This window comes from Leiobunum rupestre, chromosome 10, assembly GCF_980474605.1.
Source record: "Leiobunum rupestre chromosome 10, qqLeiRupe1.1.hap1, whole genome shotgun sequence".
In the NCBI taxonomy this organism is placed as follows: Eukaryota; Metazoa; Arthropoda; class Arachnida; order Opiliones; family Sclerosomatidae; genus Leiobunum; species Leiobunum rupestre.
In genome coordinates, this window is record NC_143393.1 from 23,813,360 (window position 1) to 23,840,980 (window position 27,621).

The 27,621-nt window shown below is 39.3% G+C and overlaps 1 protein-coding gene across 5 annotated transcripts in view; it reads left to right on the forward strand.

The window, feature by feature from the left end:
* Positions 1 to 27,621, forward strand: part of RhoGEF64C (Rho guanine nucleotide exchange factor at 64C) — a 145,942-nt gene that overhangs the window by 111,820 nt on the left and 6,501 nt on the right. For 2 of the 5 annotated variants that reach the window (XM_090161984.1, XM_090161982.1), the window contains exons 2-5: positions 10,474 to 11,415; positions 11,492 to 12,006; positions 12,083 to 13,323; positions 27,223 to 27,557. In XM_090161984.1, the coding sequence (XP_090018110.1) occupies positions 10,546 to 11,415; positions 11,492 to 12,006; positions 12,083 to 13,323; positions 27,223 to 27,557 (2,961 nt within the window). In that variant the 5' untranslated portion in view covers positions 10,474 to 10,545. Of the gene's footprint in view, positions 1 to 9,816; positions 10,144 to 10,293; positions 10,312 to 10,473; positions 11,416 to 11,491; positions 12,007 to 12,082; positions 13,324 to 27,222; positions 27,558 to 27,621 lie in introns of those variants that run through there. The other 3 variants (XM_090161983.1, XM_090161981.1, XM_090161985.1) reach the window with 3 other exon arrangements.

The following is a 27,621-nucleotide window of genomic DNA, read 5'->3' on the forward strand; positions in this document are numbered from 1 at the left end:
AAACCTTATTGTTCTTGGACACGCTTAAAGCGCGGCTACAAAAGCGTGAACTTCGAGGAATCTTTCCACGATACCTATCGCCTCGATTGTATATACCTGTTAATATGTCCCTATAGCGCCAATGTGAAGGGTTAAAACTCCCGGAAGTCACCGCGAGAATACAATATGTTGTGTGATATTTAAGAAGAATAATAACCACGCGTCGCGTCGGTTAGATCCTCTTTTAAATAGAGTTTAAGCTCCTGGTGTTACGAATGGGAACATCCAGCCTTCGACAGTGGTTAACAGACGTTTCTTCTAACGAATCTACATTCTGATATTACCGTATATAGGGCTTTTACTGAACGTCTGTAAAATTTTCAGTTCTAGATTTCTAATTCTCCTACCGATTTTTACATATAATCCCTAAGGGATTTGTGTGTACTAACAATGTAAGATCACGTACTGCGTAGCCGCCACCGATGTAACCCGGCCACCCGTTCAAGGCAGTAAAAAGTCGCTCGATGACTTAATTGGGCCTAAGGTGGTGCCTTGGGTATTATCCTAGCTGATTATTATTATTTTTATCTTACACTCTTCATTAATTAGGTCTATAAGGATCAATGATATGTCAATCGACAGAAAATATCAGATCCTAAATAGCCCAATATTCATTTTGGCGCTAGGGGGTTCACAAGATTGTCATTTGCCCATTTTAGTAATTTTTAGTGATTTTCGGCTTTAAATATGCATATTTTTTAAATTAAGAGCGACTGGGTTGAAACTTATATTTTTAGCTAGTACTGTTCAATTAGACGAATTACGTTTTCGGTTGCATTAAGAATTTTTGAATTTGATATTTCGCGGGACCCCACCACCAACGTACGCACTATTGTCATATTTGAATTTCGTACCAATTGATACAGGCGCCCATCTAACTCAAAAAAACATTCGGCTTGAATTTAAATTAACATTTACGCGTTTTGCTGCCTTATTTTCAAAACCAGGTAACTCGAAAAATTCGGTTTGTCTAAAAATTAATTAAAATAAACATTTTCGCTTTTCGTTACCTTTTTCTCAAAACCAGATAACTCTAAAAATTCATTTTCGATAGAATTCATCTGGGTGTATTAAGTTAATGTGTAAGATAATTGAAAATTGGTACAAAATATATTTAATATATCGGGGGGATTGCGTGTCCGTGACATCTTGTTTCACGTTAGTCTTAGCTTCCTGGGAAGCGATTGATTGGTATAAGATTGAAATCATTAAATGCATTTTGAAATAATAAGATCGTATACTCTTTTCAAAATGGGTTCTTGCGTCGAAATTGTATTTTCCCTTTCTGAAAAACCCGTCTCAAGTTGCGGCTTCTAAGGGTTGCCAAAATAAACCTGAGCAGTAGCGGATTAATTGCCTATTGTGCGCTAGGTTTGAGCTTGATTACTGACCTCATGTCCTTGTTTTATCAACGAGTATCACATTAAAGGCAGGACATATCGAACGAGTCAAGGCATAAATAAAATGGAAAGGTGAAGGGTTATGGGTCATTTTGATTCCCAAGAATTTACTTAAAGCTAGTAGAAGATTGTACCTATTATCTAGAAAAGATAATTAGTCTAATAGAGTTCCAAAGTTAGAAATAATTAATTTTTAACTGTAGCTAAAGTTTGGAGCAGGCATATTCGTAATTACAACTTGTTATACCTCCCCCTACTTTCTACCCTTACTAGTCAATGACTCCTAAAAAATCGGATAACAGGGCCCCATGAGTCCCTAATTAAGCTAGTTAGGTAAAACACAGTCGTAAGTCAAATTTTTCGATTTAGTTTTTACCCTCTTCAAATTACATGAAATTAGAGAGGTTAAGCAAGCTGTTTGGAGTTCAACGTGTAAAATGCAGGCTGATTGGTAGCGAGTCTCTTAACGCTCCTCAAGATCGAAACGCCTGCTTCTGGTAAACGCGATCTAATCCGAAGATCGACTGTGTTTTTCTTTGTCGTCTGGTGCCATCCGTACGAACACACGCCCGAAGGAATTAATTTCATTTGTTGCCGGAAGTGTCTCCGCCATAACCGGAAGAAGTGTTGATGGAATATTGCTTTTATTATTATCTCGCATCCCGCGACAATTTTGAAATGACGTCTGGACCGTATGGCAAGGTTATCAATCTCTCTCTCTCTCTCTTATTTTGTTATTTGAATTATATATTTTTTTATATTTCGTCGTTCACTGTTGGGAAATTAAAGCGAAGCTCAGTGGCGTATGAAAGGTACAGTGGCCTTGCCACCTACCGGAACGGTATGTCCACTCTTCCGGTTGGAGAGATTCCTCACGGTGTTAATCTAAAACTCGTTAAGCTCAGTCATTCTCTCTCTTCGCCACGCGGAATTTCTTTAGTCGTTAGTGGCGACTACGTCCAACTCGGGTCTTCCTGCCCTTCGCGACGCTGTCTAGGCGTACGCTTAAGGGTAATTACCTCAACTCCGCTCCCCCCGCTCGTAGATGTCGCTTTGGGCGAGTGATCCTTCGAAAGAGGTTTAGACTAGGCGGAGAGGAATTTATATCAATTTTTACCGCAGCAAAGTGTCTTTCGTTCGTTTTAGATCGAAAGTGCTGCCGTAATTCCTTACAAAATTGCCATTCCGTTAATAACGCGGTTTTCGTTTCCTCCAAACAATTTTCCGGACCCTTTGTCGGAATAATTTGTGGGAAACTCTGTTTTAACGGTGTCTCGGGCAATTTTCCTAACAGTCGCGAGTCTCAGGGGTATCGCGGATATTGCCGACTCCCTTTTGCCTCACCCCCCTCTTATTACCTTTACTGTAATTACGCGATTGGAAATTGTCGCCATTCGTTAAAACTTCCGCTTTGGTGGCATTAGTTAAGTCGAACTTTTACGTGGTTTCTAAGTTTCGTGGTGTTGGGACTTGGCAACATAATGTAGGTAATACGTCACCCATGCTTTTTTCCAACAGGCGAAACTATAAAGTTCAGAGGGGCTGAAAAGATGGTAGTCACGTGACTTTGTGGAGAACTGCAGCGCCATCTATCCTACGAAATACGAACTATTATTCATTTAATTTTGCTAATGGTGGTTTAATCTTTGATCTAAATATTATTATTATTATTTAAAACATTTTGTAATAGAAAAGTGGAAGTGAAATAGCTGTCTGCAGTATCTGGAAAGAATAATTTTTTTCTTTGCCGTCGCACGGCCAACTATGAACACGACTTACCGAATCGAAGTTGGCTGTGAAATGGTAGTCACTTGATTTTGTTTTCCCGTTAAACAAGTTGGTACGAACCCGGCTTCTCTTGCTGCGAGGTGAAAGTGCTAATCACTTCGCCACACTACAAGAATAGTGCCATCTAGGATCAACAAACACAAGGAGAACGCAGCTAGCCTTTAATCACGCTAACGCAGCTAGCCTTTAATCACGCTAACGCAGCTAGCCTTTAATCACGCTAACGCAGATAGCCTTTAATCGCGCTAACGCAGCTAGCCTTTAATCGCGCTAACGCAGCTAGCCTTTAATCGCGCTAACGCAGCTAGCCTTTAATCACGCTAACGCAGCTAGCCTTTAATCACGCTAACGCAGCTAGCCTTTAATCACGCTAACGCAGCTAGCCTTTAATCACGCTAACGCAGCTAGCCTTTAAACACGCTAAGGCAGCTAGCCTTTAATCACGCTAACGCAGCTAGCCTTTAAACACGCTAAGGCAGCTAGCCTTTAATCACGCTAAGGCAGCTAGCCTTTAATCACGCTAACGCAGCTAGCCTTTAATCACGCTAACGCAGCTAGCCTTTAATCACGCTAACGCAGATAGCCTTTAATCGCGCTAACGCAGCTAGCCTTTAATCACGCTAACGCAGCTAGCCTTTAATCACGCTAACGCAGCTAGCCTTTAATCACGCTAACGCAGCTAGCCTTTAATCACGCTAACGCAGCTAGCCTTTAATCACGCTAACGCAGCTAGACTTTAATCACGCTAACGCAGCTAGCCTTTAATCACGCTAACGCAGCTAGCCTTTAAACACGCTAACGCAGCTAGCCTTTAAACACGCTAACGCAGCTAGCCTTTAATCACGCTAACGCAGCTAGCCTTTAAACACGCTAAGGCAGCTAGCCTTTAAACACGCTAAGGCAGCTAGCCTTTAAACACGCTAACGCAGTGTGGTGTACAAATTTCATTGGACGAACCTTTACGCTGAACGTTTTAAGGGCAGGAGGAAGACAATTTCCGAATTTTCCCCTTCCGACGGCAGCAGGCGCTAAAGCGTCTAGCCAATGAAAAATGCACACGAAAAAATCCACGACTTTTGACGGGTTGCGCTCTCCGTGTGTGGGGTGCTGCGTTTGTGGCTCCTAGATGCCATAAATCTGAAATTTATTAAAATACATTTTTTTTAAAAATAAAGCTAATACCCAAGGCACCACCTTCGACCATATAAGCAATGTTGCTTGTGCGTGATCAAGTAACAGGTGGCCGGGTTACAATGCGTAGGAGGGTGGTGCCCTAAAATAATTGATTATTTAAGTCGAAGTAATTTTAAATATTTTTAAAATGTCGATATGAAACGAAAAAATAGCGAAATGTCAAGTCAAAATAATAACCAATGGAAAACGATAAATAAGCTCAAAGAAAATCTTCCCTTTAGTTTTATATATTTGTAATGCCATCCCTTTTGGTCGCCGGCGGTTTACGATGACGTATGATGACGCTATTGTATTACACCGACCCCACTCTCAACCTTTTTTTAAGGCTGTAAGTGAATTTGATTTATGGAAAACATGTCTCCGCGTGGTAAAATCATTTTTGTGGTATAAACCCAAAACTCACTCCGTCTTGAAAAGAAAGAAAGTTTGGGAGGAGGCTAGCCAGCCTAATGTTTCCGAATGCTATTTCCTGAACTGGAACAATCAGTCTTTGCCGCGTTAGGGCTGGATTCAATCCGTATATTTAAGAAAGAAATCTTTTGTGCAATATGGCGCAAAAGTTACGTTAGAACTATATTTTTTTTGCCTAAAAAAAATTGGAAAAAAAAGCTCATAAATGTTTTGGTCCACGACTCCACGAGAGCCAAAAGAGTTGATTGAACTCGAGAATCTTTCGTTTTTATGGGCAAACTTTTGCCCAACTTTTGCATCGCGTTGCTTTCATCAAGGAAACATATAGGATCCTTGCTTTCATTCTTGCAATATTTGTTTGGGAAAGAGAAATTATTTTTGGGGTGATAGTTTTTACGCGTAATTTATTATCGTTGATACTAAAAAAATTATCTTTTCTTATTTTTTTGTTTAAATACATTTATAAGAATTTGAAATATGGATGTTTTTCTCCATGCTTTTGTTAACGGGTTCAATTTATGTTTTTGCAATTAATATTTTTTTTTCGTTTCGTTGTCTGGGCTCGGTCGAGATCTTCGGTAACGCTTTTAAGAATTAAGTTAAATGTATTCCTTTGAAATATTTTTCAAGATTATAAGTAGCCGAGAGCTACGGATTGAGTTTGGTCTTCCATATTATTAATTAATCAATTAATTGGCGATTTCCGCTAGTTACGTTAGAAACAAGTCGTAGCGAGTATTAATACCTACTCCCTTCAAACAAACGCGAACCAATAGATCCACTGAAACCTGACCGGTCACGTCCAAGAATAATCCTTTAATTGTAGCCGCCCACCATCCGTACAACCAAAAGTAACATAATAACATAAGTACGGCAATGAATGATTGCGTAATTGGAATTTGCGTAATCTGACGGCTATAAATATGGGAAAAATCGCGTTAAAATCTCAAATTTGAAAATAACTAACTAACTCAGTCCTTAGCCACATAATGGTTTATATGGTCATTGGTATGAAGGGCTGCCACCACCCTCCTACGCATTGTAACCCGGCCATCTGTTTAACGGCCTGGATTATAAGTCGCTAGATGACTGTGGCCTAAAATGGTGCCTTGGGTATTAGCCTAGCTGATTATTATTATACTTTTTAGTGATACATCTAAAATTACTTTAGCCCCAGGTCAAGATTATCAAAATTGAACTGGGTGTATATTTTATAACCACTCTGATTTGAGCTATTGCTATTCGTAAAGTATAGAAAAATTATTTTGGTTTCCAATTGTCTCAAATCGAACTTGGAATAAATCATTTTAAAAATTAACAATGAAATCAGCCCCTGGCATCGATTCTAGTTGGCAATTGGATCATTATTTTTGGGCACATTTTACAGGAGATTCTTTACTATTTTACTTGGTTTAAGGGCAATTCTCCCGAGCTTTTCGGTTTCCCCTTTCCATAAAAACTTGTAGAGGTTAACGGTAATAGTGAGTAGGGAGCTGTTAGCTAGCGTGGCATGAAGGGCTTGCCACCACCCTCCTACGCGTTGTAACCCGGCCACCTTTTTAAAGGCATTAAAAGTCGCTAGTTGACTTGGGCCTTAGGTGGTGCCAAGGGTATTAGCCTAGCCTAGCTGAGACTATCATTAAAGAAGTTAACGTTGTGAGAATAGAACTAATGCATTTGTTAGGGCTAAGACGACACCTAGAGACCATCGTCGGGAATTACGTCCGTCCCCTAACGCAAGAAATAGCGTGGGTATCACACCCCCTTCGGCCTCGTCCCAAAAACAGGGGGCGCCAGGATCGATGCGAATAGTTCGTTCTATTATTAGCTTCTAAACCCTTTCGGCGCTATTCGGGAGGATGTTGTAATGTCAGCGGTTTCCTTAACCCTATAAATGGGAGATCTTATTTCCGAACGGAATCGATGGGATTCCGATCTGACCAGAATCAAAGACGAAATCAAGAAGGCGGAAGGGTCGTTATGGCTTTAAACGAAAGAAAAAGTTGGAAAAAGAAATGATCATTGTTTTTGAGAGGTTCGCTTCTAGCTCTACCGCTCCGAGGGCGTCCCCACCTGCAGGGTTTACGACCTCGCGAGACTACCGACATTCGTGCCTCGACTCGCTATGCGCGTTTGGAAATTGTTTCGCTTTCGCGTGATATCATCATATCTATAGTGTAAGGCTATAGCGTCATGCCCTTTCCCCCCCATCGACACCAGAGTTTAAGCCACGGACGCCATCTTGACCAAACCTCTAGCGAAACCTTCCGCCTAATATCCGTGAAATCGTATAAAAAGTTGGCTGTCTCAGGAAAAGATCAGCGCTTGATACCAAAGCTGTTTTTAGTTTCACATGATATATATATATATATCGAGTGGAACTATTGTTTTCGATGGAAAGTTGTGTGTTGTTGTTGTTGCTGTTGGCGTCCACATTTGCAACACCTTCCATATCTTTTTAATGGAGTGACATAACAACGACGTTTTCTCCAGGAATAATGAATAGGTTCTTCTCTAACTGCGCAAACAAGTTCCGCGGGTTAAAAGTAGTTAGCGGTGATTTGTCAGCCCCTTTCATCCGACCCCCCTTTAATACTTTAAAAAAAATACGCAGTCTTATAATTTTGGATCCGCTTGACTTTTAAATTCCTTTTCATTTTTAATCCATATTACTGCTATACCTCTACACTGTGCGCGCGTTTCAGCTCCATGTGGAACTATTATTACGGCATTGGCCGTCTTGTTTTCTTTAAGAGGCGCGAAATTCTTTTCGGGAACCTATTGTTTACCCCTCTTGGTGACCCCGCCTTCGTCATGAGGCGAGTTAGGGAATCACGTAGCTGGGGATCATGACTATCTGGATATTCGCTGTTGGCAATCAGCCGTATGAGATTTCGTACGTGCGTTAGATGTGATACGGTTACAAAGACACGCTTAGACAAGATGACTGCACTCTATGGCCAAAAAAATACTCTTCTCATTTTGAGACATTCCAATTCAAAAATCGAGTTAGATAAATACTTCGTTAGTGAAAGTTAGTTTCATGTTAACTTTATATTAACATTTTCAGCGCCAAATTGCGCACGCCGGCATTACCGAGGGGCTGATCACTACGCGTAATCGGTGTACAGGCTTCATGAAAAGAGTTCATAATATCGGCGTAATCAGCATAATCTTTGCGTAATCCTCGCAATCTTCGTGTACTCCGCTTAGTCTTAGCTTACTCCACGTAATCCTAGCGTACACCGCGTAATCTTTGCGTACACCGCGTAATCTTTGCGTACACCGCGTAATCTTTGCGTACACCGCGTAATCTTTGCGTACACCGCGTAATCTTTGCGTACACCGCGTAATCTTTGCGTACACCGCGTAATCTTTGCGTACACCGCGTAATCTTTACGTACTCCCAGATTACGTAATAGGTGTACAGGAAAATTTGGAGTGAGCAGCCCCTCGGGCATTACCGATCACGGTCCGCCATTCTCGATCACTGTAGCGGTAATTGTAGCTGGTTATATGCGGAAATTACTTCCATATTCCTGCGATCATCCTGGGCCGTATTAAGACATGTGCCAAAAGTGCCATGCCACAGGGCCCCGTCTTCGAAATAAATGACATAAGCTCAGCTTCGGGACACGCGAGTTTGGCGTTTTTATGCCCTTCTTAAATAGGCCCCCACCAAAATCTGTCTAGGGGCCCCACCTTCTGTAAATCTGGTACTGAACAACCATAATAGGTATGGTTTATGTTTGTCCAAATTGCCGCCCACATTTTGGTGCTTTAAATATTTTATTTTTAACGTCTTATGTTATTTGGGTTTAAAATAGTGTTGGACGCAAAACGATATGATATTGTTATTGGTTACCGATATGGTTATCGTCTAAATGACAGATTTTTACAAATTGGGGATAGATAGCTCGTCTAACCTTGAGCCTTTGAACTTTTATCTAGCTTTTCGTTGTAAAAAATCGTCAAAATCTTTTAAATCGATATCAGTACTTGCCGTATCGCTAAAATTTACGATCTCGACCAACACTATTGGATATCTTCCGCATCCGCCTCTGTACCCGCGCCAAAAGGCAGTGAAATTCAGTGGCATAGCGTGTATTTCTTCCACCCGGGGCAAACCCTAAATTTGCCGCCCCCCCCCCCCCCCCAACTATTTTGGCAACTAAGCAAAAAATCGGTGAAAATTCTGTGATACTCTGTTGCTCTGTTGATTGCAAAAGGATGCAAGCCTTTTAAAATTAAAATTTAATGTAATGGTCAATATTAATTTGTACCGCTTGTTCGATTGCCAAGATACCCAGATTTGTTAATCGTGCACATCACTTTTCCGATCCACAATCTCGGCCGGCGGCGTTCGTTTCAATTTTACAGGCCGCTGGCCGCCCCCTACATCTAAGCCGCCCGGGGTCATGGCACCCTTTGGGCCTCCCACGCTACGCCACTGGTGAAAGTTTAATCCCCAAGTTGCTAGATGAAAGACGTCATTTGCTCAGTCCGGTTGGAACCAGGATCTAAGGAAATGACGCAACAATACAGGCATCACGTAATGAAAATATTTACCGTTATAAGATGACGTCATACAATTGGAACCTTGATATTTTCCAGTTCCATAAATTCTCATAACCTTCGACTCTAGTTTCATTGTTCCTTTAATTAAATTAATTTCAATACAAATATATTAGCGCGTACTAAAAGATGCTCAATAATTAAAAGAAATTACTATTAAATACAGATATTTTTAAATAAACAGCTTTAAAAAAATTCATATTGAAAATATTCGCATTGTTATTATCCATTATTTAGTCGATAATGTATTAATATATTCTTTATTTTTGGAGGTTCTTTACGCGCAATTTTTTCGTAACACTTGATCGGCCAAGGCCCTGCGGGATAAAATATTTCGCCGATTAACAGAATCGCGGATAAAACAAAGGGTACGGCTATCGTAATAAATCATTCGCATTGTAGTGGTTTTTCGGGTGAGAACGGCGTTTTTAGCCGAGTGCGGGAATTCGAAAATTTTCGTTTCTTTAACACCACGATTAAATTTTTGTCGTAGAAGCGAGTTTCGTCACTTTTTTTCGAGTTTGACCCGTTCGGAAGTGGTTGTTTTTTTAATAAGCCTAGCTTTTAATTGAACCTTTCGTGGTTGGATTTGACCCAGATTTCTTCCACTCGCCGTTCTACCCGCGTCGACAATGAAACAAAAATGACAAGCTCTTCGGAAACAGTACGTTTCTTTGTTACTTTTTAGTAACAGTGAAATGACCGAACTGGCTTAATTAACTATTTCCCAAAGACGGTCTGTGGTACTATTGTTAAGGTTTTTTCAATACTTCTACAGAAAACCGCGGTTCTTTGTTTATCACGGTTGATTTCAGTCGAGGAAAAATGCTGTATATCTCCGCTTCTCTGACTTTTTTTTTTTGCTAGAATTATGAATAAAACGCAAATTTCAACCGCCTGATTGGTTAACCAAACTTAACCTATTTCTGTTTTAAAAACTTTCTTCCGAAAAAAATTTTACATATGTCGCGATTTTTAAACATGGTCTTTATTATCATGAAAATTTTATTTTTTTCCTTATTACGAAATGAGGTAATTAACTATTTTTCTGATTTTTCTTTCTCAGAATATATCGATGTTAGCTACGGGAGATTCGTCCCGACATTGTAGGCGTTGAGTGGGAGCGTCATCGCGGACGATGGAGAGTTTGCGTCTCCAAATCGAAGCGTCTCTGGGCAGATCCCGGGACATGCTGGTCGAGGACCATTACAGGAGGATGCACTTCGAAGGGGCGCGTCTTCCTCACGCTTCCCCGCATCGGATGCCCGTTCAACATTCGCCGGTTCACCACCGGATGGCACCGCGGATGCAGCCACACCATCCCGGCTCCGCTATCTCCAGCCATCCTCACGGCCAAGTCAATAATATGGGGAATAGTAACGGGAATAATCCGTCGTCGGCTGGTGGCAAGTTGAAGAAACAGTTGCATTTACTGGCCAAACGAACCATTGGGAAGAAACAAGGCAAGAACCCTAAGTATCCCGACGAGGTCAGTCCCGTTTACTGGCGTCATCCCAGGGACAAGTACGGTTCGGTATCGGCGCTTTCCACCAGCGCCATCTACGGGGAATTGCGACCGCCTCCGCCCTCGTACGCGGCTCTTTACGGAGGGTCGACCGGGGTCAGGCAGTCCGGCAACCGTCGAGGCTCGGCCGCCGCCCTGGGTGGCGTCCACATTGCCGCGCCCAGAAGAGTCGGTAGAGTGTCCGTCTCTCCGTGGGAAACCTTCTTGAACATTGGCGAACCCATTTACGAAGACGTGGCCCAGGAGATGTCCAGCGCTTTATCGTCACCGCCGTCTGAGACTCCGGCAACCGTTCCTTGCACGTGTCCTCCCAGAGTGGGTGGCTCGCTAAGGGTAACCGGCACTTCGAGTCTCAGCGGCAACGGGGCGATATCACCGCGCAGGAAGAGTATTTTGCCCGAGAAGATTGAGTTGTACGCTTTGACCGAAGAACGCTTAGATGCGGATCTGAAGTCTCCGGTACTGTCTCCGCCTGTGACGCGGGTTTGTTTTGAATTCATTTCCGCTCGCTCGATATACACCGTAAGCCTATTTCTAATTCCCACCTTATCCTCTTTAGAATTCAGAGTCACCAGCTAGAAGACACACTCCAAAACGGAATAATTCTCCGCCTAATAACAAATCGCGTCAAAACAACAAGAATTCAGTTCATTCCAATAAGATAAACGTCGGCAACCGTCGCGTCACTTCACCTCCCGGCTTGAACAGCGCCCGCAAGAAGATCGAGGCTAATCCCTTCAGCTCGGTCGCTTCCAGAAAGTCCATTTTGGAATGCGACATGACAGCCTACGACATGGTTAAACAGTACATTAAAACGGCCGAAATGGACAGTGACGTGGACGAGGATGACTTGAGCGACAACATCATCGAAGATTTAGCCGAGAAGAACAAACAGTTGGCCTCGAGATGGTCGGAAGAGCGGCGATCGACTGGCTCGGAAAGCGATCCCGGAATTGGTGGATCGGAGACGTCCTTGGGTGGACACAGACATCCCCATCAAGGGAATCGTCGAATTGTTAGTGGCCCTAGAAATATCCATTCTTCGGGAACCTTAGGGATTGATTCGGATGACGGGTGAGTTTACTGGTTTTAAAGCGAGTAATACGCGTTTTGGTGTACGTTTCTTTAAGCAAAGCATTTAAATTCTTAGTTTCGTTTCCGTACCGGAACCCGATTACGATGACGACGAAGAAGACAGCGACGCCAGCTACGATCTCTCGAAGTTTAAGGACTTGCGCATCTCCTACTCGCCTCCTCCTGCCAGAAAACCAATGATAGCCCCCTCGCCGGCCACTCACTTCTCCAACTCGTCACCTTCGGTGTCTTCCATGTCTTCCGCCTATTCCTCGCCGCCGCAATCATCCAGTTCGGGTTCGTCCCACTATCAAGGTTCTTTGTACAGTTCCAACAGTACTTACGGAACCAGAACATTTTCGCCTTCGCGATTCGCCGGAACCCTCACCTACAGCCAGGGTGGCAACCCTCCGCCCTTACCGCCTCCCGCGCCTACCAACTCCGCCAGCATCAACCGCTCTTCGCAACTGTCCCCAACCAGACCGTTGGCGGTACCCATTCCTTCGGTACCTCGAATCAACGCTTTACCGCAACCGCCCCAGTCGCCACCGGACAAAGGTAGTCTCTCTCCTAAAAGAACGCTGGAAAGGCCAACGATACCACCGCCACCGCCTCCCCCGCCACCCTTGCCCTCGGCAACCGGAATGGCCTCGCCTTATGCCGTCTCGGAAATCACGCCGCCCCCGCTACCGCCTCGATCACCCACGACGAAAATAACCCCTTGCATGTCCACTTTCGCTCCTTTACCTCCTCTACCATCCGCAAGTTCGAATCCTCCGACTAGCGTCGAGCCAGCGCCTAAAGAACCAAATTCCGACTCCCTAGTGAACGCGACGGCTTCCCCAGTCGGTCTGGCCAACATGACGGTCAGATCCATTCTGAAAAAGACGACGTCACCGAGTAACGGCTCGGGCGGCAAGAGTAGCGTCGTCGGCTTCGGTAGCGCCAGTTCCAAACAAGTGCGCTTCGGCGTCGGCCAGGACGAAGAGACGTTGGTGATAGAACACATCGAAGACAATCGCTGGGACTCCGAAGAGGAAGTTCCGGCCGAGAACGCGATCATCCCGGATTCGGAGTCGGACGGACCTAGTCAAGACGCGACTCCTTCTATCTCGAGGGCCGACAGTGAAGAGTTCCAAAGCGTGGAGACGTACTTGAGGTGCCCCGCGTCGTTCAGGAACTCTTGGACAATACGGAACCCTTCTCAAAGTGATACGACACCCGCAGTTCCGCCTTCTTCGCCTCCCGGCTCGCCTCCCAAAGGTGGTCACGTCAACGTCAGTTCCTCGGGAGTTGAATTCAAGGAATTTGATCCAGGTTGGTTTCTCTCTCTCGCTAATACTCGATTTTAAAAGCTTTCTCCTACAGACTAAATGGGGTTTTCCCCAGTTTATTAATTCGAGCGTGTGTGTGTGTCAACCAAAACCACGAAAACGCGAAAAATGCAGTAAATTACGAAATCGTGCGCTAATAAACCATATCCCGCGTAACTTTACTCGTTGAATGGACGCTTTAAACAAGTTCCGCTTGATTTTTTTATTGTAAATTTGCTTAGGCCTTGCGCGAATGTGGTTTTCGTGAGATGGCCGGCTCGTAACGTTCCATTTTCGTGGAAGAAATATAAGTATCCTTCTCTAAACAAAGAGCTTCTATTGTGCCATCTATTCAAATTCCCCATTGCTAGCGTTAAATCCGGTATCATGGTTAAGGTACTTGTTTATCAAGGTAGTTTCCTTCCATTACACAATCAGTTTTATTATTTGTGGATAATATATTTTGACGATTTGTTTTTCGCTTTTTTCGTGCGTAATAAAAAGTATGGGTTTGATAGTATTTTTTCCGTTTCTGTGAACATTTGAAATTTGGGGGCATAACGAAATTTAACCAAACATTACCAATGTTAAAAATTTTACGTTTTTTTTTAGAAATTTTTATTTAATAATTAACTAGCTCTCTTTTCTACTGGCAGGGATTGTTTTAATTTTTTTTCCATGACCTCGGAATATTTTAACTCCAATATTTGGTCAAATTGAAAAAGAGGAATTTTAAATACGTTCCTGCTAAAGCCACTCACGTTTTTAGCGGTACTGAAAAAAAATGGTCAAATAAAAATATTTAGGTCTCAAAATTGACCTTAAATTCTTCGAATATGGGTAACCAACAGAGGAATGTTTTGATTAGACCCATTTACCACGTCAAAAGAAACCAAGATAACTTTTTATCGCTTATTTAGAAAAGTGTGTTTATTTAATTTTGGGTTCGGCCCTCATTAATTACTTTTGAGAAAGGTTCTTATCGGGCACGAACGAGGAAGTTTATTTTAGAAATTTGATTCATGAAAGTCACGCGCGTATCCGCGGAAGAGAAAAACGACCTTTGTTGGTTTCTTAAAATAAAATAAAATAAATAGAATACTAAAATTGCTTCGTTAATTTATGTTGAAGAAAGTGAATTTTACTAAAAAACAATTGGCCCAATTATAATTAATGTTATATTTATAAAGCAACACAATTTATTTTATCTTTCTAATTTGATATTATTGAATGGGCTACTGTTTTAATAGGAACTAGAATTAATAGGCTTTATTTAATGTTTTTTTACTTTAATTATTATTTATCCATTTTCGAAAAAGTATAAATTTCTATTAGTTTCATATCCGATGAAAATATAAAAATTACAGAAACGTTTCGTCAAATGGCCGCCGGCTTCTGGATTTTTTTCGTCGCATTTAAATGGCAAACGAGATCCATAAATATATGGGCTAAAATTCTTCGTGTTTCGTCGTGAAAAATGCTGTCTTTACCTTCGAACGCGTTCTTTAAATCTTAGTTGACTGCGTGGCCTCGTAATTTGTCGAGAGAGAACTCGAAATCCTGTTGTACTAATTAAGGCCTAGGATTTCTTTTACTGGGACACCGCGTTTCGCATTCCCTCCGCTAGGGGGAGCGCTTTCGACGACTTTATCTTAATAGCCTACTAGATGATAATCTTGAATAGACTAGAATTTAAAATTTCCTGTTATTTTTAACTTTTTTGATATTTAGTTTAAACTAAACTTTTGAAACGGCGTCTTTGCGGTATATGCTTATTAGCGCGGTTTCCCAATAGCACGGTTTCCCGAAAGGTTAGGTTAGGTGCTTTCAACCCAGTTGTTGAGATAGGGTTTACAAAAAATCATATTTGTATAGAGGTTTTGACGTTTTGTAACATATTAAATGAGTATAGTATAGTCGGGGAACTGCGCTTTTGGGACACTGCGCTTTGTGGGAACTGCGCGGATGAGAACTGCGCAAATGGGCATAAACCGTCTTTGCACGTATTTGCCAAAGAATTATTCCTATCAGCAACACCACACAAGGATAACGCAACCCGTCAAAAGTCGTGCATTTTCTTGCGTACAGTTTTCATTGGTTAGACGCTTTAGCGCCTGCTGCCGTCGGAAGGGGAAAATTCGGAAATTGTCTTCCCCCCGCCCGTAAAACGTTCAGCGTAAAGACTCGTCCAATGAAATTTGTACACAACACTGCGTTAGCGTGTTTAAAGGCTAGCTGCGTTCTCCTTGTGTTTGTTGCTCATAGATTATTCTGAGAATCCTCTGTCATACCTAGTGATAGCATAATGAGCAAATCATATTTAACGATTGTCTTAGAGATTTATTTCTGTCGAGTGTCCCTTTAAAGGATCACCAACTATTTTTAAAAATTCAGCCCCATTTTTAATCTGAAATTTTCCCACCGGAGACTAACGCGGGAAACCAATAAAATTCCTAAAATTCGGTGGCCCTTAAAGGGATTAATAAATTTTACTTTGCAAGATAAGAAAATTTATGAAATCGCGTTCTCAAAACATGGCCAGTTGTGGGGTTCGCGTGTCGTTTTGGGTGTTTTAGAATACTGGTTCTTTCTGTCTCTGGTAATCGGTCAGTAAGTGCGAAGAAGACGGTAGACTTGGAAAACCGGGTCCGGGTTGAGTTCAGACGAAACGGGTCTTGGCTCGCAATCGTATCGCGACGGAGCATGGACGGAGGGAACCTAAATTCAAATGTTGTTTCGGGATAGAAATCCAGTTAGCCTTAAAACATTCCAGTTTGCACGCTTATTTTCTGATTACGCCACTTCTCTACATCCACCCACGATTCCTTACCTGCCAAGATATGGGGGGGAAATCCCCGAAATTCTTCATTTTTATTGTTTCTTAATTCATTGTAATTGATCTCTCACTAAAGCCAGTTGTTGGGGGACACTTGGGTACTGTTCCCAAACTCGTACGTTCACAAAAATTGGTAAACTAGGGAAAATTGCTAAACTAGGGTGGATTTTTTATATAAAAGAAAATCGAAAAAATCAATTTGCTTTAAATCGCATTTTGATTTTAGTTGATTTTTAAGGGGGAAGACTACAGTGGCCATCGTCTACTTTCGCGCTATTTCAAGCTGAACTGTTTTAATTTTGTATTTTAAATTATAAAATTAATATTTAAATGTAGAACAGCCTCTTGTTTAGTGCCTAAAATAATTTTGACAATTTTAAATTTAAAAGTAATTAAATTACGTTTTAATTCGGACCCCCGGAACTAAACAAGTTGGGGGCAAGCGCCCAAACTACCCTTTAGTTAGGACCTAATATATCGTTAACTATTAATATTATAATTATCAAAATTATTTTAAGCACTAGAGGAAGGTTCAGCCTAATAACAAAAATATAATTCAATTGTGTAATTGTTAAAACAGAAACGTTCAGCTTGAACAAAAAAGAGGCTTTTACTGTATTCTTCCCCCTTAAGCATTTTACATAAAAACTTAATTTATAAACCTCACGTATTGGTAAGGTTAACCTAAATTTTAAATAATCCTAATAATTACATTTAATAAGTAATAATTATTTTGCTCTGAGTTTTAATTTCAACAAAAACCTTTTTTCTATAAATGCATAAAGTATAGTAGGTTATTTAAATCGGACCACCCTGAGTTGAGCTATTGCTTTTGGTAAAGTATAGAAAAATTATTTTCCCTAAAATTTAAAGTGAAGTCTTTTTAGAGGTTAACGATTATAGTAAGTGTTGGGAGCTGTTGGCTCGCGTGGCGTGAAGGGCTTGTAAGTTATAACCACCCTCCTACGCATTGTAGGCCGGCCACCTGTTCAAAGGCATTAATAGTCGCTCGATGACTTGGGCCTAAGGTGGTGTCAAGGGTATTAGCCTAGCTGATTATTATTATACTTTTTAGTGATATATATATATAAAATTACTTTAACCCCAGGTCAAGATTATCAAAATTGAACTGGGTGTATTTTCAATATATTTTATAATGCCAAAATTGGGCGTATCTCTAAAATAACGGTATAATTTAAAATATCAAAAAACCTACGGCGCCACAAATATTTGTTTTCTAGAATATATAAAAGTGGAATAGCAACTTGACCTATTCGTAGTCGGTGTGACCTGTTTCCGTTGCCAAGGGAACGAGTATAAGTCAGCCATGACAATAAGATGCCTACGATAGTCACGTGATTCTGTGGTATTTGGTCTCATGATTCATGACGTGAAATAGTCATATTGGCCGTTCCAAGGCGGGCATAACTACGCCTATGACGTTATGGGCAAGCATAGAAATAACTTCCGATAATGTTAAGCTAGCGATAATATAGCTAGGAGCAACAAACACAACACCCCACACAAGGAGAACGCAACCCGTCAAAAGTCATGGATTTTCTTGCGTACATTTTTCATTTACTTGACGCTTTAGCGCCTGCTGCCGTCGGAAGGGGAAAATTCGGAAATTGCCCCCCCCCCCCGCCCGTAAAACGTTCAGCGTAAATTCTCGTGACGCTCGTCCAATGAAATTCGTACACAAATCTTCGTTAGCGTGTTTAAAGGCTAGCTGCGTTCTCCTTGTGTTTGTTGCTCCTAGGTCTATAGTAACTGGAAGCTTTTAAAACCTCGAAATAACTAGAGATTTTATTCCATGTATCTGTGAACGATTATTTACTTATCTTTGTACGTTGCTGTATAAATTTCCTCGCGTTTTTGATGAAAATGAAACGCAAATAGTAATCTCGATTTCCCGGATGGTTTGTGAATTAAATCCAAATAGGCCTTGGTCAATTGAAACGAACCGCGTTAATACGCGGCGTGGCATCATTCCTCCCGTAAATTACGCCAAAACCGGGTCAGGAATCCCCTTGTAAAGAAAAAGTCCACAAAGGAAAAAAATAAACCCAACTAATATCTTTTTGGGTAAATAAGAATGTCTAGGAGAGCGCGGTACCGCTTTGAAAAAAGCGCCTCTAAACTTAATTCGATTTTAAATCCTGGTCCGTTATGGGACATTAGGACCTTTTGATAAATTTGACAGTGCACAATGGGGCACGCTTGTACAGTGGGGAGGCTTTTTCGCTATTGTTATCGCCGAATTGCGGCACTATCAAAGAAAATAACAAGGCCGTTGCTGGATGGAAATAGCACATACACTCCTTGAGCGACGAACTTAAATGTTTGGGCAAATATTTATTCAAATTAGTGAGTTTATATTATTAATATTATGATTAATATTGTTTATTAGTAAATTCTATTCTATTATGGTTAATATTATATATTAATAAATTTTATCTTCTATTCAATTATATATTCTATTAATAAATTTTATTCTATTAATAAATTCTATTCTATTAATAAATTCTATTCTATTATGAATAATATTATATTTATTACCACATGCCGATTAATGTTATTACTACATGCCGATTAATGTTATTACTACCTGCCGATTAATGTTATTACTACATGCCGATTAATGTTATTACTACATGCCGATTAATGTTATTACTACATGCCGATTAATGTTATTACTACATGCCGATTAATGTTATTACTACATGCCGATTAATGTTATTACTACATGCCGATTAATGTTATTACTACATGCCGATTAATGTTATTACTACATGCCGATTAATGTTATTACTACATGCCGATTAATGTTATTACTACATGCCGATTAATGTTATTACTACATGCCGATTAATGTTATTACTACATGCCGATTAATGTTATTACTACATGCCGATTAATGTTATTACTACATGCCGATTAATGTTATTACTACATGCCGATTAATGTTATGATTTCTAATAGATTAGATCAGTAAAATTATGATTTCTTATAGATTAGATCAGTAAAATTATGATTTCTTATAGATTAGATCAGTAAAATTATGATTTCTTATAGATTAGATCAGTAAAATTATGATTTCTTATAGATTAGATCAGTAAAATTATGATTTCTTATAGATTAGATCAGTAAAATTATGATTTCTTATAGATTAGATCAGTAAAATTATGATTTCTTATAGATTAGATCAGTAAAATTATGATTTCTTATAGATTAGATCAGTAAAATTATGATTTCTTATAGATTAGATCAGTAAAATTATGATTTCTTATAGATTAGATCAGTAAAATTATGATTTCTTATAGATTAGATCAGTAAAATTATGATTTCTTATAGATTAGAGATTAGATCAGTAAAATTATGATTTCTTATAGATTAGAGATTAGATCAGTAAAATTAGGATTTCTAATAGATTAGATCAATAAAATTTAAGTAATCAAGTAATTAATCGACTTAAAATTAAGTCAATCCATTTGGCGAGGGCGATTCGGACGTTTACGATAAAGGTTTCGCGAAGATAAATTATATAGACAATTTGATTATGTCTAGACTTGATCCGAGTGACCTAAGTCTAACCTGACAATTGAGTGAAAAGCGGAGGACGGGGTATAGTTTATTCGCGACGAATGAACGTGAAAAAGGGCGTTAGGAACTATCTGAGCGGGGTTTTTACATTCGATCGAAAAGTCGGTGACGAATAAAATCGGTTTTGGCAAAGAAGTTGGCCTTCGTCTCGCGCGAGAGCGAACAGAAAAAGAAATCGAGGTTTTAGTTACTCTAGATTGTTGCTCTGGCGGCGGGTACCGGGATAACCTTGACCAAATTTAACGGTACATTGATGTCTTGTCAGCCAGTCCACGTTTCCACTATTATTTCCAAAAAGAAATTGAAGAAACAAATTTTTCCCGATATCAAAAATCTTTCCTTCTGTTATCTTTTCTATAGGTCACGTTTCTCGCGTTGAATATCTTCCAAAATATTTACCGTTCAACAATTTTCCCTCACTAATAGTTTTGTTTCGCGTATCGGTTTGCCATTAGCTTTTCATTTCTAATATGTTTTCTATTTATTTATATTTGGTAGTTTATTACGGCGATCGTATTGTATTATTTTCGAACTGGGTTAAAATTATTTCTTAATCATTGGTTTTGTTTAAAATTTTAAAAGATATTTTATTGTACACGAAAATTGTGTTTGCTACCTTGTAATTGGCCTTTCTATAAAGTAACATTGGCCTTCTTGTTTAGATGTATCGGGCGCGTCACTCGTGACGTAGAAGTAACGTTTCACTATGATAGCCAATAGACGCTAGGATAAACTCTATTTATGTCTTATTCAACTTGTTTGAAGTTCCACGCGCGCGCGTCTTGATATTTTAGCGTGCTCTCTGAAATAAAAGAAATGCGCGAGCCTTTTACGCTAAAATATTAAAGAGTGCGTGGAACATTTTAGCAAGTTGACAGAACAAGACACGAATTAAAATTCGATGAGTCTCCCTTTTCAAAACTGAACTGAACTCCTACGTATATCGTGACGAAATCCATACTTTAAAACAAGTTCGGCAAGCGTAATGACTTTATAGAAAGGCTTATTCGAATAAGCGTGAAGTTGTCGTTAGAGCCTTTGCCCTTCAAGTCAATCGCGCGAAGGACACTTGATGTTTAGATTTTAATTAGATAAGTTCCGTTTAGGACGCGCCATCTATTATGAGAAAAGATAAATGCTTGTATATTAAATTTCCTTTTCTTCAGTTTCTTCAAGAAACTGCGGTAGATCGTGGTAGATGGTATTGCAAAAAATATTAAAGTGACGTAATATATTCTTAGTTAGTTAAGGTTATCGAAATCTGATATATTAAATAAATTTAGTGACATTGATTTAGATTTAAAGTTATAAAGGCATAAGTAACAATATATAGTTAAGTATTATTTTTCTATACAGGGTGTTTGAAAAGGGTTAGGCAAAATTTGAAGGAGTTGCTGGGGGTGAGTTGAGAAGTATGCCTGTTTTTCCCCCATTTTCCTACGATGAGTTAAAAGAGCGCCAGAGAGCTTCAAAGTGTGACCTACTAGCCCCTGGAAGAAGGCTGCAACAAGCAGCAGGGACTTTAAATACTGTTTAAGTTTACTTTTGTACTCTGGTTACTTCGATTTGTTTACAAGGTCCTTTTTTACCTATCACACACGAATCCAAACCTTAATTTTCGCGTTACCCCGCTGCTTGGATTTGCGCTGGTTGCAGCCTACTTCCAGGGGCTAGTAGGACACACTTTGAAGCTCTCTGGCGTTCTTCTAACTCATCGTAGGAAAATGGGGGAAAACAGGCATACTTCTCAACTCACCCCCAACAACTCCTTCAAATTTTTGCATAACCTTTTAAAAACACCCTATATATCTGTATATCTATTCTCCAAACTTTTAAATGATAAACAGTTTTACCAAAAACCATATAAATCATTAAGTGACTAAGGACATACAAATCTCCGCGAGTTCATGTCTGTAGCTTTGATTGCTAATTACAGATTTAGCATTACCAGAGATTGTAATCGGTGTACAGCCTCTCGGGTTTGAAGGCTGAAAATAGGCCAATTTAAAATTTCCTAGAACCTGCGAAGCTAGGAATATAATACTGCGTACCTGTTTTAGCTTCGGCAACGCGAGAGCTATACAATTTCGGACATACGAGCGTAGCGCCATCGTAAAAATAGGCGGAATGTTTTGTCTCTATAAATTTTGCCTACTTTTCATTCAATTCACAAGGATTTTTTGTACAAGTTGAAACACGAATATTCTACCTGGATTCTACGAAACTAATTTCGGAGATGTTTATTTAATTTGAAGACAAAATAAATAAATCTTTAACACGTTTTTAAAACCGGCACGTATTTCTAACCAAGTCGCAACGAACACGCGGACGAAATTTTGACTACGGTGTCCGCTAGGTGTCTCTAGTATCTTATGTCCGAATTCCCCACATTGCCAGGCCTATGAATCCCATATTTCCCCTCCAGTATTTCCATCCTCCTAGTGCGAAGGTACGTGTTTCATTTTTATGGCTTAGATGAATACTCCTCTCCTACGAAAGATCTTATATTCTTCTAATATCACGTTACTTCGACTAAAAATAAAAATTCCAAGGACGTACGACAAAATAACAAAAATCAAGGCACGTTTTATTTTTTTATACTTTTTTTACTACAATTAAAACGCGTCTTATTATGTTATTTATTATACCCGTATGAGTTAACAAAACCAAGTGAACTGGTAATTACATTAATGACGATATGAGGGTTGGCCTTTTAAAATAGACGTAAAATTAAATAAAAGAAATAAGTAACATTGTCATTTCGTCCAAACCCCGTAATTTCCTAATCATCTTTTTACGTTTATTCCATAAACGAAATCACAATGTCATCCTTGCTTTGTGTGTTCCGTATGGATATCACATTCAATTCAAAAAGACCCCAAGGCTTTTCGTGACCCGCGAGAGATCACTTGGAAATCCGTCATCAAACCATGGACAAGGCGAGGCCCAAAAAACTTTATCTTTCTCATAAAGGTGTAGTCGGATTTAAGTTCCATTTAAGTTTGCCTCATTTTTATTTTTAAACTCGCGCCGAGTCGTCGTGGGCGATGGATAATCCCCGGTTGGAGGGTTCGTTTACAGTGTTGCCATAGTACCTGGAAAAGTCGGGGAATTTTGAAACTAAATGTCTAAAAGCCAGGAAATTTAAAACTAAATGTCTAAAAGCCAGGAAATTTAAAACTAAATGTCTAAAAGCCAGGAAATTTAAAACTAAATGTCTAAAAGCCAGGAAATTTAAAACTAAATGTCTAAAAGCCAGGAAATTTAAAACTAAATGTCTAAAAGCCAGGAAATTTAAAACTAAATGTCTAAAAGCCAGGAAATTTAAAACTAAATGTCTAAAAGCCAGGAAATTTAAAACTAAATGTCTAAAAGCCAGGAAATTTAAAACTAAATGTCTAAAAGCCAGGAAATTTAAAACTAAATGTCTAAAAGTCGGGGAATTGAGAATGTAAAAAAATAAGGGGAAAATCAAGGAACTCTTAAGAAGTAGTAAAAATGTTAGAGAACTGGAAGAACTAGTCAAAACGTAAGGGAAAGTCAGGGAATTTGAAGAACTAGTCAAAACTTAAGGGAAAGTCGGTGAATTTTAAGAATCAGTGAAAAGTTCTGGGAAAATTCAAATATTTTTCAAGACAAAAGTTTGGAAATGTGAAGAACCGCAAATACTTAATTTTGGTTTCAAATGGAAAACCTTTACTAAAATAAAAATAAAAAAGTCAGGCAATATCTCTGGAAATGGTCAGTGAAAACTCAAAAAAATGTTAGGGACTTTTAAACTGCAGAAACTGTGGGCTGTGGCAACCCTGATTTAAATTTAAATGCAAGGTATTCCCTTTAACCTTAAAACACCTCAATTACAAGAAACAATTATGCTGGTAGTAATTTTTTTTTAAATAACGTAACTTGTTTTTAAAAAAAAATTCAGATAAGCGTGTTACGAGATATATGTAATGTTCGCGAAACGGTTTCCTTTTGCCCTTTAGACGTTTGAAAAGAAAATAAGCCAACAAAACCAATAGAACATTTTCCCTCGTTTTTGTTGCAAAAAAAGTTTAAATATTTCCCAAAATCCGGGTTTTCGAATTTTTTTTAGGTTTATATTCTTTCATATTTTTCTATGTACGTTGTTGAATGCGTATACGTATATTATAAATGCTTTCAAAAATATATATAATAAAAATGCGGTTTTTCCAGTATTTTTTTCCATTCGTAACTTGTTTTTAAAATGCTTTGCTTTTAGAGGAGGGTAAATAGAAATTCGGTTTTGTGTTCGTACACGCTTTGGTGCTGCAATGTTGAAAAGCTTCTACGCATTCATTTTCGGATTTAATGATTTATCCAAATACCAGTATTTAGTTAACACCACAAAACCTAATTTTTAACCAAGAGTAGGTTAAAAATTCAACAAGCGACTTTGGAAATATTTATACACATCGGGAATTTGAACAAGAACGTATTTAGATTACTGAGAACGAACGAGTCGACCCATTTAGACCTTTATCTTATTGAAAATCGCAATTCTAACCAGTAGCGCCATCTGTTATTATTATATATTATAAAAAATCTCGCTGACTTAGTTTAAAAAATGTATCTCGATGTATGCGAATTTGCTTTTTTGCCGTTTTTTAAATGAACATGTCATAAAATAGTACCCATATAGTTTCAAAGTTATCGATTTTTTTACTTTTTAAAAAAGCATTGCCTAATAGTCTATTTTAAAATTTTATTAATTTTTTATTTAAATTTACTTTTTTGAGATACCTGATTTCGGAACTAAGGAGAATCTATCTAATATTTTTATGTTATTAAAACAATCTATAAATTCGGCTTTCATTTAAGTAGCACTAAATATTTTAATAGTTAAATTATCCGTAAAAATTATACGCGTTAACTCAAAAACTAGAGGTTAACGGTAATAGTTACTGTAGGGAGCTGTGGCATGAAGGTCTTGCTACCACCCTCCTACGCATTGTAAACCGGCCACCTGAATTAAAGGCATTAAAAGTCGCTAGATGACTTGGGCCTAAGGTGGTGCCTTGGGTATTAGCCTAGCTTATACAAAACCGGTATTAGATGGCGTGATACAATTTGTGATTGGAAAGTTTTCGTTTGCGGAAGGATCTTAAGAACATAAACCCCGCACGTTCTCACTAACCTAAATACGTTCTTAGTATGATGCGTTTGAAAACAGGGTTATTGTTTCATTGTTTTCTCTGAAATATTCCTTAAGGCATCTAATAACTTGGTTTATAACCAAAACACTGGCAAACTGCTATGACAAAACTGATATTTTATTTATAAAGTTTTCTTTTCTACTTTCTTTTAAATGAATAAATTTTTAATATGACACAAAGTGAAAGAAAAATTATGGTATCATTAAAAAACATTAAAATAAAGGTCCTAGTAATGAAAAATAAAATAGCATTTCTTAATTAAAAATGTGTGGATAAATCAACCCTATGTTTTTTGTCTTTTTAATTGTTTTTAGAATTCCTTTTTGGGGTCCATGACTTCGACGAAAAATGTCTTCGCTTTGTTTGGCACAATATCGCACAAATGGCGTGGGAATGATTTTTAAATAGTTTAATAAAAAAAATTCCCCGCGTCTGGAAAGGCGAATTTTTTCGAGGATTGTATTCATCTTAGTACCACGGGCATCATGGTCGAATTATCTCCTGGCACGAGAGGTGGGGATGGAAAAACGCCACTTGCGTGTGACCAATGAGATTTGGTTTAGGGAAGAGGAGCTTATTTTTCGGGGATGAGGAGGATTGGAAGCAACGCTACAAATAGTCTCAAAATAGTCATTCTCTTTAGGTACCAATAACCAGGGTTGGCATAGAACCAGCCATACCGGTTATAGCCACCTGGCTAAATCCGGATATAGCCACTCGAAAAAATCTAGATTTTTTGGCCTTTTTTTTAAATTACAATATGAATATTTTAGTAAATTAATAGTTTTATTTATAAATTTAGTTTATTTTTTGTTTCATATTTAAAAACCAGTTTACTTTTATCAGTTTTTCGGTAGGTTTAAAGTTCCAAAGTTCGCTGCCTCGCTTCTGTCGGTGCGTCATACACAAAAAATAGGGGGAATTTCCCGAGGAAATCAAAAGAATTCAGTTATTTTATATAGTTATTTCGCTTTATTTGTTTAGTTTCTTATTTAAGACAATAACTGCAGACAATTTCTACTTACATAAGTAAAACGTACTGTATATATTTTAGCCGGTTGTAACCGAAAAAAAAAGTTATAGCCAATTGAAACCACTGGTCTGGATTTTTTCAAAAAAAGCCGGCTTTTTTCTAACCCTGCCAATAACTATATGTTTTGATTGATTAACACACGCGATTAGACTGGAAAATCGTTCCAATTGAAATTTGCTTCAAGCCTACGAATAACCTAGGTGCATACTTATATCGTGAGATATGTTATAAACTTCTGTTATTACGAATCCCTGCAAACGATACAGACACCTCCATTGGTATATGGAGAGCACCCGCATACTAAATAACGCGTATAATTTATAAATATTTGACTTTCATTTTTTTGTATCTCGGGTGAAGGGCCCCTTCTGTTTTATCCGCGAGTCACGGACTTATAAATCCGGTGTATTTTTTATCTCTGTGCTACTCTTAGTCCAAGTCCGGTATCGAGGAAAAAGTCATTTAAAATTGAAATTGAAATCGTGGGTGTCCGTTTAAAACAGTCGTTTAACGAGAACCGACTAAACGTAGTATTACGTCATCAGGTTTCTGAAATGCCAGGTTTTTGTTTTAGTTAATTTCGGTAAGGTTAGGTTAGTGTAATACTACTGTTCTATTAGCTTCTGCTTGGAAAAATTACTTTTGGGTTAAAGGATTTTTGTTCCATAAATTTTGGGAACGGGTGAAAGTAGAATATAATGATCAGCTAATCAGCTAGGCTAATACCCAAGGCACCACCTTAGGCCTAAGTCATCAAGTGACAAACACAGCACCCCACATAAGAAGAACGCCACCCGTCAAAAGTCGTGTATTTTCTGGTGTACATTTTTCATTGGTTAGACGCTTCACCGCTTGCAGCCGTCGGAAGGGGAAAATTCGGAAATTGTCTTCCCCCTTTCCGTAAAACGTTCAGCGTAAAGGTTCGTCCAATGAAATTTGTACACAGCACTGCCTTAGCGTGTTTAAAGGCTAGCTGCGTTCTCCTTGTGTTTGTTGCTCCTAGTTGGCAGTACCTTGTTCGGTTTGTAATTCCCTGGTGATAAACCACGCCCCTCCTGTCTTTCCTCGAGTTACTTTTCCCCTTTCTGCCGGTAAGGGGGAAGACACTCCGGCACGAACGTGGGCTCTCCCGTAAGTGTGGGTGGAGAATATCTTCCGGGAATCATGAAAAAAGAGCTAAAGTTCTGGTCACATTTTCTTTATAAAAAATTTTGACACATCTCTAACCTTCTTTCCCGTATTTGTTTTTTAAAGCCACCGAATCGGAAGCAACGTTATCCACGACGGCCCAAAAAAACGGGCCACCTTCCCCCGCAGTGCCAAGACCTATTGACCACGAGTCCTCAACCGGAGTTTTCGCATCGGCAGAAATCCTCCTGGAAGAGCTCGTCGTCCGCCAAAACGCCGCCAAAGGTCAGCGGGGGAAGGACCAGAGCTTTCCGAATCCTGACCCAGCAGTGGCGAACGTAACAGCCTTCGATGGCGGCCATCAGATCCAACACGAACGAACGAGTCAGGGTGACTCCTCTCTTACGGAACCCAAATCTACCATCAACCAATACCAGCAAGAACAAGTGCTTAAACTATCCGTAAGTGACGTCGCTGAGTACTTCCGGATTATGCTGGGGACCATTCTCCCTATAACTTCCGTCC